We start from the raw sequence: 20302 nt of genomic DNA, 5'->3' as shown, positions 1-20302 counted from the left end.
AGCACAGGGTGGGGGAACATGACCACCACCATTTTAAAGGGATTTCAGAAGAAAGCATTAACAACAAAAAAGAGTGGGATGGAAAGGGTGGATTAAGGCCTATGGCACCATGCACTGTTATAACAGGGATCTTCAAACAAGCTCCAAAGTCTATCTCATACCTTATAGCATAGCAATGAAATATTAAGTCAGATCTGGAACAATATAGCTGCATATTAACTACAATTTACATATAATCTTTGAAGAAGAAGTAAAATCTAACTTGGGCAAAAAAAAAAAAAGTGCCACAATTAAATTCAAGGAAGAATAATTTTTTTTATTTGTAGCCTCAGACCACAAAAAAGTAATGTGAGTAAGCATTTATGAGCTGAAAAAGAGAATCTTTAGCATGACTATCTGGGACAACAGTAAACTGCAGTAGGCTGCTGCTTTCCCTGCAAAGCAACATTTTAAAAATTGATTTGAAAATGTTTGCTTCATCATTAAACAGGAGAGAGCACTGCTTTGCAGTTGCCCAGTTCAATAATAATCTTTATTTTAAACTTTAAAAAGCAGAGGTATTGTCATTAATGTTTACCTTTGGTAGGGTGGTAATGCATCTTTGAATTACCATCTGTAGGCTCCATTAGGCTGGATTACACTAAGTTTTTTATTTTTTTTTTATACAAAGCATAATACATCCCTGAAATAGAATTTAAAAAATAAAGGGTGTAGATGGAATGCTGCATGGTGCCTTTTGAAGTAATGGGAATTTATTTTCTTTTTTTCCCCTCCAGAATATCCTCTGTTTAGCTCAAAAATTATTCTCAAACACGTCTCAATAATAGTAACAATAAAACTTTGGAAGTGAAGTGTAAGAACAAATTACAATATAAAATTTCCTTCAGATAAGAAATCTGAGGAGATACCTACAGGGCATGTATCTTAAAGAAACAGTCCTGAATAAGTACCTGCTGAAGGGAAGCAAATGACACGCAGAACTCACCTGCCATTCCCTCAGCTTATGAAAATTGCTTACACCTTCTACTTTGTTCTTCAAAGATGTCCAAGTCACATGAATCATAAAAAGAAAAAGAACCCGGCAATCTTTTTGTGCTGTCAGCTGAAATTTGAGAGAAGGGAGAGGTACTTAGCAGTTGTTATTAATGCCTGTAGACTTGTCAAATGAATTAACTAGTTCCTATAATATAATGTATGTTTAATGCCAATGTTCCTACTCACCGTGGGTGTAATTATGGGAGGAGATACCAAAATGATTTACTCAGAGGAAATGCGTTCTCTTGAATCCCAAGACAAGAAGAACTTCCGACAAAGGATAATAGGTGTGCCATGAATAAGTTATCTTTAAGGATGAGGAAACGGGGAGTGTGGTGGGATGTAAAAGCCATATGAAAGAAAAAGGAGCATTTCCTGATTACTTAAATTCCAGCTTGGTTAATATAACTTCTGGTTTTGTTTAACAGCTGAGAGTTGGTTTTAGAGGGTTTTTTTGGTCTCTATCTCCAGTGCCTACTGACTTACGTGAAATTACAAACTCTCACCAGAAACAAATGTCTGTTTACCTGTTATGTTAGCCATCTCTGTACTACTATTTCAGCAAAAGTTTTATTTAAAAAATAACAGCCAACAACCCAAACTATTAACTATGAGTAGTTTTTATCAGTGCAAACTCTTAAGACTATTTATCTTCATAAGTGTGAATATATTTTTTTCATTTTTGTACCCTTGTTTGAAAGTGTACAGGTAATAAAGTGGTATTGCTGTTGGGAGGAATAGTTATCTGTTTAAGATTCTGCAGCCGCGCTGATCATGTTTTAGCACACAGTAAAGACTAAACAATAAATTAGTCTGGATTTTAAGTTAAAGAAAAAAAATGAAAAAGCATCAGAAATTAAACTCCAACACAGTGCTTATATGACATTCATGCTAGGCCTGTCCTGAAAGAAAAACACTAAGACTTTTCACACTTGGCAGCAGTATATCTGGTAAGGTGTATCGCCACTTACATTAGAATTCAGAGGTCCTTTCTCCTCTTGGAAGTTTCCGGGATGTTCACGCTGTCAAAACTTGTTCCAGGAATCACCTCAAATAGATTTGATTGCTGTTCAGAGCTACTTTAGTTGGTCTTTTTCTCTTTTCCTTAATTCATATTCCTTGGAAACCAAAAGAGCCACAAGCCTCTGATGTTACCTGATCTTCACACACAGCCCTAGTGACAAACCGCATCGACCAGTTCTTAAGTTCAGGCGTCCAGTACTTATAGTGATTGCTTCAGACGTTACACATACTGCTCCTTCTGGAGTGTGACTATTTCCTTTCTTCTTCCTTGCTACTCACATAAGTAATTAAATCTCAGAACACTTTTTCTGTCTCAGCTGCAACCACGTCCTTTACCCCTGTATGACACACCCACAGCAGTGTTCACCGAGCCATCAGAACCTCTCTCAGACTGGCCTACATCACAAACTGGCACCTGCCAGTCCACATCTTCACCACAGCAAAGCATCCACAGCTGCTTTTGTAATCCCTTTGGAATGCAGTGGTCATGGTTCCTAAGTGACTAATGACTTAACACTGTTGCAGGTGTTTCTTCTAGTAGCTCATCCCAGTAGCTCATCCACCCACCCATCATGCAAAATTGTTCAAAATATTTTGTTCCTCCTTTTGCCTTGTTTCAGAGCATTGAAATTGCAGTGTAGTTTGCTAATTTTCAGAGAAAAACATACTCTCTTACTGCATTCATTGCCTTAATAATTTTGTCTGTTGTTCAAGTATTGCACTATCATATCCTTGGGGTAACCACATTGCACCTTATACTTGTATTCTTGCCACTCTTTACTAGATAGAGGAGATCTGTATAACTTCCACAAAAAATGTTGCAGAAATCCTTTTATGAGTCTGTATCCAAGTAGGCACATATTTAATTAGACACATTAACTTCATGTGCGCATGAAGTGGTGCTGGGAAGGGTGTTGCCTTCCTTTTAATTCCCCTGGAGGTCCAACTTACAAGTGTCTCTCATTGCTGCTAGTGCAATTCACTTGACTTTAGTGTACTCTGGTTGTTTTCACGTGTACGTGAGGTGGGAGAATAAGTCATTAAGTGTACATCCACATTCTAACTCCAAGGCTGTGCTTGAGCTTGAACTTGTATTGTTTGGTTTACATGATGAGAGTTCTTGGCTTGAGCGAGCCTCAAGGAACATCAGGAGAAAAAGAGGAGGTACCACAGTGGGGTATTTGTACACCCTCTCTGTAGCTCATCTCATTCGATGTCCAAGGGGTCTTGTACTAACATCCTGTGACCATCAGTGGAAAACAGAGTGGCTGCAAGTGGTCTCCCAAAGCAATTTTGCAGGCTACAAGGACAGAGGCGGTTTATAGCCACTCTGAGCTTGGGCTGCTCATGTAGCAGTGAGGAATCCCTATGGCAAGTCACAGGTATGCTGTGCTGTGTGGTGGAGGTCAGGGCACAGAGCTGGCTCCAGGCGCTTGTTGAGATTTTACTGGCTTCCTGGCCCAGCAATCCCAAGTGCAATAGAGCAGTGGCTTGACTTTCCATTCACTTCATCTACATGGACCGTTTTCAGTCAGAGATTGAGTTACTGTTGTACAACTATTGGCCATAAACCAAGTCACTCACTGGACTACAACTAGTTCACCACTTGTTCCCGGGGCCCAGCTTCTGGCCTGTACCTATCTTCCCATACAGGGTTACTAAACTTGAACTCTGAAAGTTGACTTCCTGACACACAATCTGTAGTGAAGAATCCTAACTCTTTTCACGTTAAAATATGCTTAGACTTAAGATTACCCTCCCTTTGATTCCCAGGGAAGACTTTCAGCAAGTGCAAAACATCAGCATGCAACAATATCATGTATGTTGAGCTGGGCAATTATCTCAACGTGTTTGTCAAATGTCTCTCAAATTGGACACCGCCTGTATTCCTTCTGAACATTTCCTATGCCTCATTTGGTCACTGTGGGTTACCAGAAAAGGAAAAATGACAGGACAGGCTTTGCAGCAAAAAAGACAAAGCTAAATGACATAAATTGTGCAACTCATCCTGGCTACTTTCTAGTATCACAGTTACGGTAAGGAGAAAAACTGCTTTGAAAGTCCACTGTATAAAGCTTTGAATGTGTAAAAATTGGTTTATGAATGTTTGTGTAGAGACATCTGGAGCCAGAAATAATTATTTCCAAAGAAAACCAGACAAAAGTAAAACAAATAGTCTCTGAATAGGAGGTAAGATTCTCTTTTTAATAACATGGACACTCACAACAGTAAGTGAAGAATCATCTATTCCTCAGTTTATTTAAAATTGCAATGTAAAATTTTAAAGTTATGATGTTGACAACCCCTTATTGCACAAAGTGAGGATTTTGTTTTGCTAGTTTTCTCATTGTTTTCTTATACAAGATTTCTTATGACATTTTATTCAATATATACACACACAGTCTATTCATTGTGTATCTTCATGTTAGTCAATCACATTTACCATCTTAAAGGTCTTGATATCTGCAAATTTATCACAGGAGAAATTAACAAGTAGATGTTTGGGTCCCGTCTCAAAAGGGATGAGTTTGAACTTTGTGCTGGATCTCTCACTGGCTTTCAGTGGTGGTATGCTAAAAATAGGAAACAAAGGGAAAAATATAAGCTGATAACAGGCTTATGCATCATGCTTGAGTTTCTTCACTAACCATCTCTCCCGTGTTAAATAAGAATTCCTATCTGTTCAGTGTAAGATGGTCATGAAAATACCATAAAGGACTTGGCTATCTGATAGGTATTTAAATACTCAAACCCATGCATTAAGATCTCTCACAAATACATTATGCAGTGATCCAGATAAACACACAAAGGGGGACATACTAGTATCATGTGAGATAATACTTCATGCAGAGCAGAGACTGTAAAACACATAATTGAATTATTAAAAAAGAATAATCTGAGACCATGAAGAACGTTAATACAAACTCCTAAATTAGAACAGATTATAGCACCAAGAAAAGCTTCATGTTTACAAAGCAGGAAATTCTGACAGAAGTTAAAATGTTTTATACCAGTATATTTTGTAATTCTTGGAAACTCATGTTTATGGTTTTCCCAAGCAGCCTTACCCTGTCATATTGTCTCGCCTGAGGATAAAGTTGTATGTGATAGACAACATGGGGTTGCTAAATTCCCTCAGGAGAGCTTATAAATTATGGGATAGACCATTCCTAGTTGCTGAAGCACAAATGGCAATGTTAAGTTCCTGTGTGTGTATAGTTTGTTTGTCTGTATGTGTGTATGCAGTTAAAGAGAACACGCCCATGTCCCAGGTATTTTTTTAGAAAGAACTGCATTTGCTAGCGTATGTTGAAATTTGTTTACAATTTTGACTATGTACAAAGTAGGGGGCAGTCTGAAAATTTAACCTTTCTGTTTCAGTTCTAAAATACTGAAGGAAAAAGAGCAAGACAAGATACAAAATCATCAAAGCATAAAAATAGGAACCTGGGCTCTATAGTAAAAGGAACATACTTTATTCTAGTCTTCTCATAACATAATTATTTTGTTGAGTTCTGAAAGCAGAGCTTGAAAGTCGGTGTAGTGTAGGGGCTGTAGTTCTTGTTTTGGAAAAACTTTTTTTTAATTAAAAAACCCAAACCAAGCTTTTATTGTAATATTCACTATTTTCCCTCTTCTCTTCATGCCTGCCTCATGGATTTCAGTTGTGTTCAAGTTACAGGCCTTTGTGAAGTAAATTCAGTCATCTAAGGAGCAGATGCTGGTCATGGTTTAGTCTGTTCTTTAAAAGCTATCCTCCTTAGTTGTGATTTATTATTGTGTCTGGAATAGCTATGCTAGTACCACACTTTGAGATCACAACCTATGCCTAAACAACCTGTGTTTGGTTTTGTTCCTAAAGCTGGGACACTGGTGCATCTGCTTTTTACTTGTCTGTCTGTCTGTCTGATGTAAAGGCAAATTGTTTAGAAAGCTGAACACTCTGATCGACACCTGCAATCCATTTAATAAAGTGAAAAAAAAAACCAACCTGGTTAATGTATGCTATAACCTGGGTATAGTATGGACAGGGACAGTCATGTATTCTATTGTTGGCCGTATGATCAGAACAAGAAGGTTCAACCCATCTGGCCTGTAGCAGCATAGACAGCCTCAGCAAAATTTACTGCATGGGTAGGCATTTATTTTTTGCTGGAACCGTGGGGCCCTGCTAGATAGGCAGGAAAGAAGTTTGTCAAATTAAGACAGCAATTATTTGCCCTTCCAAACTATGGAACCAAAGCCTGGGTTAGATAAAGAGCTGGTTCAAAGCTGTGTGCTTCATTATGAGCTGTTGAAATAGCCCATACGTTGACTGGCCTTCCAAGTTACATCAAGAAGAAAATGCTGTCTCATCCCACTGTTCAGTTCCAAGTCATCCACGCCTATGTTCTTGCTCATGTATCTTTAATAGCAGGAAGGAGGCATTTTTTTGTACTTACTCTATTTCAAGGATTCCTCTGAGCAGGCCATTGCCTTCTACCTGCAGCACACAGTCCATCACTTCTCTGGCAATAGGATTGGTAAATACCACTTCCACATCCACTTCTTCATTCACTTTTGCTTCACCAAGTACCTGTGCAAAGAAAACGCTTGAAAGGTCCGGTTCTCAGTATTCCTTTCTATCTGAGCCTTCTCAGTCATCAGAAGAGGAGATACTATGAGATGCTGTGATGGATCATGGCAGAATGTGAGCAGAATATCTCTTTTGGGAAGAAAGTGCTTATAAGAGCCAATTTTCCCCTTTCTCTGCCACTGCAGTTAGAACAAAGGAACAGCAATTTACCTGTATGTCAATAGCAGGATTGTCCAGGGTGATGTCTCTTTGCACTAGCACTTGAATCCCACCTTCTACGTGACATAAAGCTGTTACCTGGATTGTGTTGTCTGTAGTTAACTGCTGTTGATATTCAGTATATGGTATCTTAATTGGAAATTGTTTCTCTGGAGGAAAAAAAAAATAAAAAGAATTGATACACCCTTTTATAAGCCCACAGAGTTTCATATCTAATATTAGTATTTTCCTTTTATGCTGTATCTGGGACTAGGAAGGTCTTCAGCCATCACTGCCAAATTCAAGTCACACAAATCAGTCAGTTTCTTCTATATAGAGAGTGATTTCTTCCATTCTCTACTACTATATTGCCTGGCTTGTTTTTCTCTCAATTGCTCTGAAAGACAAGAAAGCTGGAGTTTAAGGAGTTTACCAGTGCCACTCCATTTGTTATGGGACATGCGCTGACAGGCCTCATCAGTCCTATGTGCTCATGATATACTGAGATGAGCTGAACAATGTCTTTACATTTCTCTTTTCTTCCCTAGCCTATCTTCTTTTTATTATAATGTGTTTTTACAGTAGTTTCCATTATGTATATGAAACCAAGGAACACTGGATGGGAAATGATCTCCTCTGTCTCTGAATCCAGGCAATTCCACATTTTTGGCCATTCATACAATAAACATCAAGTTCAGAAGAACTGTAGAGTAGCTATGCTGCATGCAAACACTGTAAGCCACAAAGTACTTTCTGCCAATATAGAGATGATGAAAAACACAAGAAAAGATGCCTGGTCACCAATGCAAAGTCCCACAAAAGTAAGCAGGAAAATGGGGGCAATGTGAACTTCCTGGTTTCCTCCAGGAGCAACGGATTTGTTAACTACAGATCCTAGGAAATGGAGCATACTTCCAGAAGAGGGCAAAAATCTCTTCAAATGGTCCCTGACATCAGATCTGGGAAAGAAACCTCCTTACTGGCTGTAAATTCAGCCATGGGTTTAACACAGCCTGTGTGAGCACAGGACACCGCAAGGTGCCTGCATGACTGTAATGCTGCTAGGCATATAAACTGTGTCCTCATCGGGAGTCCAATTCCTAACGCTTTAGAGGAAGCTGATAGATCCCAACTCCAGAAGTCAAATTACATATTAAAGAAATGAAACATTATTTCTGCTTCTCACTAGTGACTCAAAGCCCAAGGTTAATACAATATAGTATCAGTTGTGAGTCAATAATCTTTCAGTTCACTTTAGAGATGCTGATATATCTATTATCCCACTCTTCTAACAGTAACTTAACTTCATCTTTCCAACAATACTCCTATTTAGGTAGAGAGTTTATTCCATAAGGTTATCAAACTTCATCTGAAAAAAAAAATCTTAGGTCCTTTACTCCTCAACAATTCTTCAATACAGACTTTCTTTTCTGTGGAGCTTAGTGGGCTATTTCAACTATTTCTATTCCTTACACTTTAATTCCATTCTAATGTGCTAATGGAACAGGTTTCTTGTTTCTGTTGTAAGCCATAAGGCCCCTTGTAACTGACCAGAACACATTTAGTTGGAGTTGATTTCTGTGCTTTTATGTTGCCCATATATATATATTTTTTTTTTGCAAATTTCGTTAAATGAAACATCTTGTTTACTCACTGTCTTCTTTTCACTCCTGAGATACATTTTCCAAAATGTGAACTTAAGGAAATGATGGTGTGAAACATGCCTTTTTAATATGTTTATGAGTGAAAAGTAATTTTCTTCAGCCTTTTCTGCATAGAAATTTAGGATTGCAGTTTGTCAGAGCTTTTTCCCCAAAGTTGACCAGCTTCTAATGCCCATTTACTGATGAAACAACTGTACAATTATGATTAAAAGTTATTTGAAAAATTACCTTCCTTGGGAGACAGAGTGACAGATATCGAGTCCTTCCAGATCTCATGAACTGGCCTTCTGGTGTACACAGTGCTCCAAGCAGTCATATTTACATGAACAGTCTTAGCATCAGACTGTAAGTTTGCAAGAACCAGAATTAGATTGAGATCTTTGCCAACTTCTAAAGGGCCATCCACCTTGAACTTCCCTGAGATGTCAAGCTTTTGATCGATTTCCTGTGGCGTTGGTGCAGTAGGATCAAATTTATCCTCAAGTCCCAGCTTCTTACGGGCTTTTTTAAAAACATCTCTTTCTTTTTTAGAGCCTGTCAGAGAGAACCACGGAAATTATCCTCAACAGTGAACATGCATCTCTTATTTTACATGGTAGAGACAAGCCAGCAGAACTTAGTGTCTGTAGTAATAGTGTCTGTACTTGCAGATGAACAGAGCCTCTGTTTTCCACAGCCACACCTAATTTTCTGGATCTGCAGTCAGTAATGTCACTGCCTCTCTAATAGCATTTTTTGTAACACAAAATGTGAAGTCCAGAGTTTCTCATTCTTCCCATTTCTATCCCTTTTTATGGTTGTAATATTTAGAAATGTAAATTCTTATATGCTAATTGTCCTTGTTTCAGCTGGGACAGGGTTAACTCTCTTCACAGCAGCTAGTCTGAGGCTGTGTTTGGGTTTGTGCTGAGCAGAAGCTGATCACACAGTGATGGCTACAGCTGCTGGAGGACAGTCAAGGACTTTCCAGCTTCTGTGCCCATGTCTGCAGGCGCAGGAGAAGCTGGGAGGGAGCACAGCCCCAGTGACCAGCCTGGGATTCGACCTCAGGTTTAGGATTGAGACACAAACTGGCCAGTGATCTGTTCCATATCATGCACGGCATACCCTGTATATAGATGAGGCTCTGTCCAGAAGTGCTCTCTCTTGCTCTGGGTTGTCTCCCTCTGGGTCACCGCTCTCTGAAGGTCGTCTCGCTCTCCCGGTCTCTCGGACACTCGGGCTCTTATCTGTTCCGGGAATGCGATTTGGGGACTCTTCCTGCTCTGGGATCATTAGCTAGGAATGGGCTGAGCCTTGGTCATTGGGTGGTGAGCAGTGTCACTGTGTGTCACTCATTTGTGTATTGGTATATGTTACTATTATCATCATTATTATTATTTCCAATATTATTGTAGTTTAGTTACTGAATTGTTCTTATCTCAACCCATGAGTCTCTTTTCCCTTTACCCCTTTATTTGTCTCCCTCATGCCTGGGGGGGCATGTGGGGAGGGTGAGCGAGCAGGGTTGAGGTGTTTTGCTGCCAGCCAGGGTAAGACCACAACACTAATACAGAAAAGGCCCCTAATAAAAGGGAAGGTGAACGGCACTCTGTGGGGGGTTGACTCTGGCTAACAGCCAAACATCCACCCAGCCTCTCCCTCACTCCCCATTGCCACAGGATGGAGAGAAAACAGAAGGCAAGAAGACTCATTGATGGAGACAATGACAGTTTAACAGGGAAAGCAAAAACTGTGCCCAAGCAAAGCAAAGAGGAATACATTGACTACTCCACATCAGCAGGCAGATGTCCAGCCATGTCCTGGAAAGCAAGGCCTCAACACGCGTAATGGTTGCTTGGGAATACAAATGCCATAACCACGAGTGCCCCCCTCCCCTTTCCTCTGCCTTTTGCTGAGCTTTTATTGATGAGTGCTAAGTCATATGGCATGCAATATCCCTTTGGTCAGTTTGGGTCAGCTGTCCTTGCTGGGCCCCCTCTCGCCTAGCCACAGCCCGCTCACTCTGAAGGGGAGGGAGGGGAGAGGGAGAGAGAAAGCCTGGACACTGCAAGTACTGCACAGCAGTAGCCAAAGCGTTGGTGAGTTATCAACGTTTTTAGCGGGGCAGCTATGAAGAGAGTGAGCTCCATCCTAGCCAGAGCCCGTACAGAATGGAAGCTACTTGTTTGGGCTGGACTTTATCATGCTTTTTACCTTTCTCATATATATTTCCAATTTCAGTGTTCATTCTTTGCACTTGCAAATTCACTTCATGATTGTATTTTTTCTTCTGCACTATCAAACCCAGAGGTCTGACAAGTTTGCGTGCTGTCTGACCCTTTGAAAAAGTTTTCTTGGGCCTAAGTGTTGATTTAGCTTAGGTTTCTGTAACAGGCCTTTCATCTGACTGCAAATAATGATTGTAGACTAATTCTCACAAAGCGGAGGCAGTCAGTACACATCAGCAATAGGCCGGCAGAACCGTCAATGCTTTACTCGGAGATATTTGGACTTGCCTTATTTAGGCCCCACAAAGCAGGTCCACATCAGAAAGGTCAAGGCAGTATTTTTTTACTTTTTGCTTTCTCTTCCCATTGTTGCTAGAACTGAATAAACTGAGTATAAACTTTGCTCTCACTCTATGGATGCCGAAAATTGCACACTAAGAGTCTCCTATCCTAAAATTTGTATGGTTTTGGGAATTAAGCAGCTATGTAACCAGAAGAATCAGTGTTTTTATTTACCTTCTTCATATTTATAATCATTGGTGACATCTACACGATCATCTCTACCAACCGCCTTTGTGCTGATGAACTGGCCAATTACAGTAGACTTAGAGAACATTAATGTTTTCTTTCCAGTTGCAGGGTCATAATTCCAGTACATACAGTCTGCATTCACTTCTGCAAATACGAATGGGCAGTCGTAGTCCAGATCTACATCTCCTTCTTTGATGGCATTCCGTGAGGCAGGACCACACTGATAAATTCCTGCGGCATCAAGAAAAAATAACGTAGACCTAATCAGCTCTTTGATGGTAAGCAGATTACTGGACAGATACATTTATCAATGACTCCTGAATTGCCCAGTGCTGTTGTCCTGTTCTAGCCTTTTCATCCACACAAGCCATCATACCAGGCCAGTCATCAATGTGCCTTATGTTTATTCTGGAAGTACACTTGGTTAATTTCATAGTATCCCTTGATTTTCACTAGCTCTGGATACCTAGATTGGAAATAGAGGAATTGCTGTGAGAGACTGCTCGAGAAGTCTAGCTTGTTTCTTGGCATCCACAGCTGATCTGAGGCTTTTCTAATGCAATTGATAAAGCATTATCTTCTGCCATTCTATTTCTGAGCAGGATGAGAAATTAGTTTTACAATGGTTTTACATTTTTCTTCTCTCTGAAAGTGACTGACTTTATAATTTTACAACATTATTCCTGAAATAAAATCTGTGTACCTCCACTTTCTTCTTGGGGAGTTGCATCTAGAACTTGCCATCCACTGTATGAGGGGCCCAAGTCATTGCGGGAAAACCAGCTTTCATTCCAGACATGGAAATTCCTATGTGCAAGAACGAACAAAGCAAAGTAGTAGTATGTGTTTCGAACCAGCTTAGTTAAATCTGTTAAATGCCCTACTTTGCACATGATCTTATCTGAGACTGACCACTTCCACTCTGATCCTGACTGTATCAACTAGATAGGAGCTGAAAACTGCATTGTGGAACAGACATAAATGTTCAAGGGTAGAAAGCAAATTTCTGAAATTGTACAAAATTTCTTGAGCCTGTTTTTCTCCAAAAGTTCTGAGCATGTGCACATCCTTAATTTTATCTGTTTTCCTCATAGCATGATGTTACAGTTATGCTTATCACTTCTATTTAGAATGGGTCCAGAGCAAGCAGGGGAGTACACAAGGCAAAAAGTGAGGGACTGCGGCTGTTCTTTGCTGAATGGAAGTTTGTTTGAATTACATTTGATGCTTAATAGTGGCAATAATTAAATTACTTTCACTAGAAAAGATGTCACTGCAGAAAAAAAGGCGGGGAAGCTGGTTCTGCTGAACTTTTACAGTTTAATGTGAACTGTTTTTGAAGAAAAGTACAAAACTAAGTCAAGTCCCACTGTTTGATATTTCCAGTCTAATATCACAATTTTTCAGTCATCTGTGGCATCATATCTGTAACTTTGCCTGCTCTGGCTGCAATTTGCTGTTGCAACTCACATCATAATTCTCAGTTTTACAGAGAAAGAGTGAAAACACCGAGTTTTGTAGTATTATTTTATAGTATTTTTTTATTGATTCTGGGCATGCGCAGTTGTTTTAAAGACAATTTTTTAAGAAGGTAACAAGGCATTTGCCATTAGAATTCATACTCTGCACCTGAAGACACTATAGGCATTGATAGGTCCTACTATTAAATACTGTAGAGCCTTACCATATGCTGTCAGCTGTCCTGTCCAAATGATTTCCAGAAGCATCGTAAAACTCATCCACACGCAGATTTCCATCTGCATCGTGGGCAGAGCTGAAGTTTGTAACTGTACGAGTGGGAATCCCCAGACATCTGAGCACTAAAGAGCAAATAGAAAACCATAGTCAGAAAGCAGTATTTCTGGAATACGAAGTTCCATATAACATACTAGTGTCTTGAAAGACCTCCATGGGGGAAGTATTTTTAGTGCTTCTTTAACAGAATCTGTGCAGTGTCAGTTATGTGTATGACATAAAACATACCTGTAGTCAATACCGCTGCAAAAACCCAACATTGTCCATATCTAACAGGTCTGAATCCTGATTTCTTCCAGTTTTGCAGGATTTCACCACTTCCAGTCCAGCTGCTTGGACTTTTCCCACCCTCATAATTTCCACTCCAGTTTCCTAGCAGCACCCCTTGGTCATCATTGGCATTGACCTGTAAAAATATTACTTAAATTTATGATGAGATAAATTTAAAGTTTACAACAGAGGTAATAGCAGTAGGGTAGCAGGCAGGAGAAAAGCCTTGAATGACATTTTACTGGACAAAACTCACTGCTTCATGCAGCTGGCCTTCAGGAAGAAGCCTTAGCTTTTCAGGAAAATTAAATAGGTGTCCTCTGGAGAGCATTTAAACACTGTTTCTCCCACCCAAGTGCAGTAGCACCAGGCAATAAGTCAAATACAAGTTTTCAGTGAACCTTCCTGACGTGAGGTGGCAACCTTACCTGCTGTACGATTGAATGGCATCATCAAAGCCTATCATGCAGCTAAGCTTTCAGAACGTGCCTGGATCATGATGTCAGCAAATTTACATTAAATTAGGGGAAGCAGTTGACACAATAAATGGGGCATAGTCACCTTTAAGATCTTGGGTAGTGCACCAACAGAAACCTCATGAAGTTCAGGAAGAAAAGGTGTAGATTTCAGGACGTGGAGCAGAATAACCCCAGGCATAGGTACAGGCTGGGAAGCTGCTGGCTGAGTGGCAGCCTGTCTGAAAAGGGCCTGGCAGTTACAGCAAATGCCAGATTGAATTTGAGCCAGCAGTGCTCTGTCATCATAAAGGGAAAGCCCACGCTAGATGACATTGGGAAAAGTGTGACCAGGAGACTGAGGGAAGCTGTTAATCCCCTTTAATTGTTGCTAGCGAGGCTGTGCCGGGAATCCTATCTCCAGTTTTGGATCCCTCAGTTCAAGGGGATGTTGTGACACTGAAGAAGGCCCAGGAGGGAGGGCTACAAGATGGCTGGGGCTGTGGAGCACACAAACTACAAGGAGAAGTTGAGACCACTGGGCTAGTTCAGTCTGATTAAGAAGAGGATAAGGGGAATGTATTAGCTTGAGTGGAACATACTAGGTTATCGGAGTCCAACTTTGTTCTGGCAGGTAACAGGAGACAACAGCAGAAAGTTGTAGCTTGGGAAAGTTGTATTTGACATAAGAGAAAAATTACTCACTAAGAGGGTAGCGCAGCTCTGAACCAGTTGCTCAGAGAGGCTATGAAACCTCCATCCTTGGAGATTTTCAAGGCAGCCTGACAAATCCGTGGCTGAGCTGATCTAGTACCACTGTAGTTCCACCTCAAGTGGGAGGTTGGACTAAAGACCTCCAAAGGACCAGTCTCTCAACATACTTCCCTGCGTCTTATAGTTTTGGTTTGACTACTAGATATCAAAGTGATAAGTATCAGAAATACCACAAATGAGATAAATCTAGCAGGCTTAGATCAGATGGCCACCTAGGTGTTTCTCTGTCCCACATTTCTGGTGCATACAAACAGTGGCCTAAAATTTTCCCAGAAGAGTCTTCATACTTACTTTCACTAGCTACTTTAAAAGAACAGTTAGTAGTTTGGACTTTTTGAACATGTTGCTTACCATCGCACTAAGAACACGGCCCAGATATTTGGGGTCATTTCGGTGTGATACATCTGTGGCAGGATCCTGACGATGGTTTAAGCTTCGATCCAGCATGGAAAGGCAAATATTGAGAATATCTCCTTGAAACTAGGTTATAGAAATAAGTTAGTGTTCTGCAAACACAGATTACTCTACTAAAAATCAGGATAAGAAGAGCCATATAAGTGTTTCATGGTATTTTTTTAGTCACTGAATGAAGTGCTGCAGTTCAGCCAGGAATGACCATATAAAAATGTAGCCTCAACAAACTGTGAAGATTAGAACTCAAAGGGCTTTTCAAAACTTGGAATCTGTGGACCTAAGGCCAGGACTTTGCCTCTCATTATTGCTACAGTACTTCACTACCCAGCAGACACTAAGGTTTCTGCTGGCTGCACCTCTGAGTCCCAGGTCATATCACTGACTAGCCAATTACAAATCGTTTTATTAATCAACATAACAGGGCTTGGCATGAGTTCTGATTTCAATACCAGACTCCTGCTCTTCAGAGGTATATGGCTGCGATGAACTGGAAAAAGCAAACAAGCCCTGGTCACCCAATTTATGTGAAAACCAGAACACTAAACACTGTCTGGCATTTCCATGCTGCATTTACCTGGCCAAAGTTCCATCCAAAGCTGGTGATATGATTTTTGTTGCCTGCAAAAATGATGCCGAACTCTTCTAGCACATACTCCTCACACTCAGCCTTGTTAGGCATGAACACATCATCACCTGAAAAGCCAAAACAGAGGTATATACAACCACAGCAGGCAGAATAAAACAAAACCTCAGGAGCCTTTGTCTTCATCAATAAGAATACTTGCAGGTACTTGCCGCTGGTAAGGACTACGCAGACCAATATGATCAAGCTGTAGCCATTTATTATGCCTCAATTACACACTTTTATACAGAATTCACGCAGATTTGGTAATCGCTGATTGGATACGATGATTTTAAAGTCTTAAAGACAGAGTTACTATTGGCTAAATTTGGTCCTGGGAACAGGACCCTTAACATTACCTAATCCTGTTGATTGTTTACCTTCAATTTCTCCTAATCTCACATCCTGAACAATTGCTTTCTTTCTCATCCCTTGCAGGTGTTATTTTCTCCTGTAGTAGACATCACTACATGAGGACCTTCTTCTAAAAAAGGTTCTGACAAACATGAGTATTTTTCTGCTAAGGAGATTCTTACAAAAATAAGTATTTTTCTTCTAAGAAAGTTCTCACAAACGTAAGTATTTTTCTTCTAAGAAAGTCTCACAAACGTAAGTATTTTTATTCTAAGAAGATTCTCATAAACATAAGTATTTTACCTCTAAAAAGATTTCCCACAGGTACCCACCCTTTGCTGTTCTTGCTGTTATAAAGAGACTGTGGAACTCAGGATTTCCTATAATTGGAGAAAGGGGTGGGGGGTGTCTGGGTGAAGATAGAGGTATGACACTATCAAATCTTGGGGAAGATGGCAGCTGGCACATATGTCTCTCTTCTTGGTTCTACCGAGACCAGACACGCTCTTCTATGTGCGTACAGAAATAGGGAAGCTCTGGCAAAAGCAGAGCTTAATCTGCTTAAGCAGAACTTAATCTTTTAGGGCAAGGAGCTCTCCAGTAAGTACATGATACAGAGCTCATTTTATGTACCAGAAGGTCCTAAGAAATTGTTAAACCCTTTTCATTCTTACTGATACAGTATATGGTGAATGTTCAGCCCCTGTATTAAAGAAGTATAGATCAAATGGAGAAGCTGCAAATATTAATGAAGCAACTTAGTTCTTTCAGGGCAAAGTCGACATGTTCGTACCTGAAGACCAAGGGTTAAAGAGCAAAACAAAAGTGCCAAGGCTTGCTGGAGAGGAGCTGCCACTTGAAGTACTTTGAACACTTAGCTTGTAACGTCCAATGACAGCATTAGGTGGGCTGGAAATGGAGATGCTCACGGAGCTGGAACTGGTAGACTGTACAACTGCACTCCAGTTCTCCTTGCTCACTGTGCTGGAGATACCAAATGTGGCCTGGGTCTTAGCCAGCTTCGAGGGCTTTGGACCTTTCAAGGAAAACAGACAACATTTTTTTCCCCCAGCTTACTGAAACAGAGATTTAGCTGGCAACAAACTCAACAGAGATGCACCTCCCTCTGCTCCCCCAGATGAATTTGTGCCATATGTTGGAAACTGAAGGAAGCTATCACTGCTGGCTGAGATGGGAGTTATACAACAAACACGTCAAACAGTTACATGGTTATGTGAACCAGCATGTTGGCTCTGGGGTCTTATCTTGCTGCCCTGTGATGCATATCAGGCCAAAAGAATGTCATGAGGCAGCATTACTTTTTCTGTGTAAGATGCTGGGAGCTATACCTGTTTCTGCGATGAATGTTAAGTTTTGCTTGGGCTCTTCTATTCCATTAAAGGTGACAATGAAGGCCTGTCCTCTCCTCACAATCAGCTCTTTGCTAGAAAATTTACTTGTGTGGTGATTTCTTGCATTTTCTTTCAGGTGCCAGTTGGTACTTGGCTGCGTTGCAGCTATGAAAAAGTGAGAAGAGCAAGAAAATTTGAGGGTACATCCAAGGAGGACGGAGCACAGACACACTCTCAAAACTTGCATGTTACTTTTTACAGGTAACTAGCACTCATGTGAGGTTTCCACCAAAAAACAGAAGTAATTTATTTGTGAGCTATTTTTTTTTTTTTTGAGAGAGAGAGATTCTACCTTGCATAGACTGTCAGAGATTTTCTGCATAATTAAATATAGAAGGAGTAGTATAGCTGGTACTATAAAGAGAAATAAGCACGAATACGGGCTGGGTGGAGAATGGCTTGAGAGGAGCCCTGAGGAAAAGGACTTGGGAGTGTTGGTTGATGAGAAGCTCAACATGAGCCAGCAGCGTGTGCTTGCAGCCCGGTAGGCCAACCATATCCTGGGCTGCATCAAAAGCAGCATTATCAGCAGGTCAAACGATTCTCCCCCTTCTACTCTGCTCTCGTGAGACCCCACCTGGAGTGCTGCATTCAGTTCTGGGGCCCCCAACGCAAGAAGGACACGGGCCTGTTGAAGCGGGGCCAGAGGAGGCCAGGAAGATGGTTAGAGGCTGAAGCACCTCTTGTCCAAGGACAGGCTGAGAGAGTTGGGCTTGTTCAGCCTGGAGAAGAGAAGGCTCCGGGGAGACCCAATAGCAGCCTTCCAGTGCTGAAAGGGGGCTACAGGAGAGATGGGGGAGCTCTGGATCAGGGGGTGCAGGGACAGGACGAGGGGGAATGGTTTGAAGCTGAAAGAGTGGAGATGGAGATGAGATATTGGGAAGAAATGTTTTCCTGTGTGGGGGGTGAGGCAGTGGCCCAGGGTGCCCAGAGAAGCTGTGGATGCCCCATCCCTGGAGGGGTTCAAGGCCAGGCTGGATGAGGCTTTGGGCAACCTGGGCTAGTGGGAGGTGTCCCTGCCCTTGGCAGGGGGGGGTGTAACTCAAATGTTTTTTAAGGTCCCTTCCAACCCAAACCATTCTACGATGCTATGATTCTAAATCAGTCATCTAAGAGGAGAGAACTGAATCCTTGTGAGTTACTTGGATAAAGAATCTGGCTGAACTTAGCTAATTCTTTCAAGGTGCCATCCATTCCAAGACGTGGTGTTATACTAACAGAGGCATAGCCTCTCTGTCTCTGAATAAGAAATAAAGAAACCTGATTGAGCTGAGAAACACTCCTGCATTTTAAACCATAACATGTGATCTCTAGCCCTATTTACATGTGCCTCTGATATAACTGACAGCTGCTATGTGTTTGAAGCACCTAACAAGAATATGTTGACGGATGCTGGGCAGTGGGAGATATTGCAGAACTGGAGAGAGAACACTACTGAAATAATGTATGTGAAATAAGATGTTGCAGAAGGCTCTTGCATGTGAACTATGGCTTCAATAAGAGTTCAAAGAATATGCATCTGAGATTGGTTTGGCTCTGATATCATCAGAGCCTATGCAGGGTTCTCTAGTAGAAGATAGCTCAATGGTTTAAATGAAGTGCAGAGGTACAGAAGAAAAAGAGATTTTTTTTTTCCTAAGGGCACTGTGTGCTTTTTAAAAATATTTTTATTACTCTCTATTCCTCCCCCCGCAAAGAGGGAGAATAGGAAAGAGTAAGAGTGTGATCCTTAGCAGTGGAATACAGCTACCCTGTGCCATTTTTGAGTAAAAAATCATTATCCCATGTTCAACTAGATTTATTAAAGATTTTTTTACAGCATGACCATAAGTCTATCAAGTTTAGGCAAGCCCTGAAATAACTACACTAGTAGTTTTAACAATGCAGTCACTGCTCAAATCAGGGGAACGTGTTTTTACGGTATTGAGGCGACCAGCACGTACTTTGATTTTTCAGGAGCACACCTACTTTAAAAAAAAAAAAAAAGATCTTCCAAAACTTAACAATGAAGCCCATCTATTGTAGAACAAGCTGAGGAGCAGGGGAGATTTGTCTTTAAAAGGGCAGGAGTTATCTGGCAAGGTTGGAAAAGCAACATGGGACTATTTATAATAATTAATAAACTGATCAGTTTGCATATGTATAAATATTGGCATGTAAGCAAAAAACCCCACTGTAACAACAAAAAAACCCCACACCAAAAAAATCCCTGAAATTTTTTTATCCTCTCTGCCTTCAGGTTTCAACTTCTCTGCTCATTGTAGCCTCCTTCAGCCTTTGCAATGGCACCTTCTTCAAGTTTTGCTTTGCTTCTTTCATGTCAGATTTGTCAGTCTCTCATTTGCACTTCTTGGACAACTTCAAATAGCTGCAGACTTTCCTTTCCTTCCTATTTGCAAAATACAACATTTTTACATCAGATAATATACCTGTTCTCCCAAATCTCATTCTGATCAGCTTGCTTCTCCCACGTGCACAGTAAGTGAAAAAATGCAATTCCTGTGAAAATATTTTTCCTAGCTCTTGATGGAAGAAATTCTCTCCTGCTTTTTTTTTCTTGGATCAAAACTCCTTAGAGAAGTAGTGATCTTTCAGTTTCCATTACAGGAACTGAATATGAGGTATGGATGTAAGAAAATGACAAACAGAGCAACACAGAAGGGGCTTTCCCTTTGCTCACCTTGGCCCATATCTGATCAATATGTCCTGTATAAGTGGCTTCTGGAGCTTTCCTCTGAATGGCCTCCTCTGCTTCTCTTGACCCAGGAATGACTGGTGCCTTTCACTTCTTTAAAAGTCTAGGTGTAAAGTTGCCTGTTTACAATATTTCCTGTGGGGGGTGGAGCTTGAATAACCTTTTTTGCTCCCCAGCCTTTATCTGACCAACAGGGCTTGAGGATTCATTTTTCATTCATTTTTTTTCTCTCTCAGTCCCCACATTTCCTTGCAACTTAACATCTGAAGCTTGGACGATATTTATCCCCAGTAGTCTGGCCACTTGTTAAGAGT

At 40.7% G+C, this 20302-nt stretch overlaps 1 protein-coding gene across 1 annotated transcript; it reads right to left on the bottom strand.

Annotated features, from left to right (window-relative positions):
* Window positions 1–4483: 4483 nt before the first annotated feature.
* Window positions 4484–20058, bottom strand: TGM3 (transglutaminase 3). The gene is made up of 13 exons (XM_010087444.1): window positions 19974–20058; window positions 17231–17398; window positions 16675–16917; window positions 15480–15598; window positions 14843–14971; window positions 13221–13398; window positions 12922–13057; window positions 11941–12044; window positions 11223–11468; window positions 8725–9030; window positions 6845–7002; window positions 6501–6634; window positions 4484–4631 (listed from the first exon to the last, which is right to left on the bottom strand). Exons 1-13 carry the CDS (start codon window positions 19981–19983, stop codon window positions 4484–4486), a joined length of 2079 nt encoding a protein of 692 aa, XP_010085746.1. The 5' UTR covers window positions 19984–20058.
* Window positions 20059–20302: the final 244 nt, after the last annotated feature.

Source organism: Pterocles gutturalis, unplaced genomic scaffold, assembly GCF_000699245.1.
Source record: "Pterocles gutturalis isolate BGI_N339 unplaced genomic scaffold, ASM69924v1 scaffold10751, whole genome shotgun sequence".
Taxonomy (NCBI): Eukaryota; Metazoa; Chordata; class Aves; order Pterocliformes; family Pteroclidae; genus Pterocles; species Pterocles gutturalis.
Note: the sequence above shows the minus strand (reverse complement) of the source record. Positions and strands in the feature narration are given on the sequence as shown.

Excerpts from the sequence above, each read along its gene's own strand:
- TGM3 (XM_010087444.1), bottom strand. Across the intron at positions 12,045-12,921 it reads AGGACAGCTGACAGCATATG|GAATTTCCATGTCTGGAATG; the intron begins GTAAGGCTCTAC and ends TCTTGCACATAG. Across the intron at positions 6,635-6,844 it reads ATCCTGCTATTGACATACAG|GTACTTGGTGAAGCAAAAGT; the intron begins GTAAATTGCTGT and ends TTCTTTGCACAG.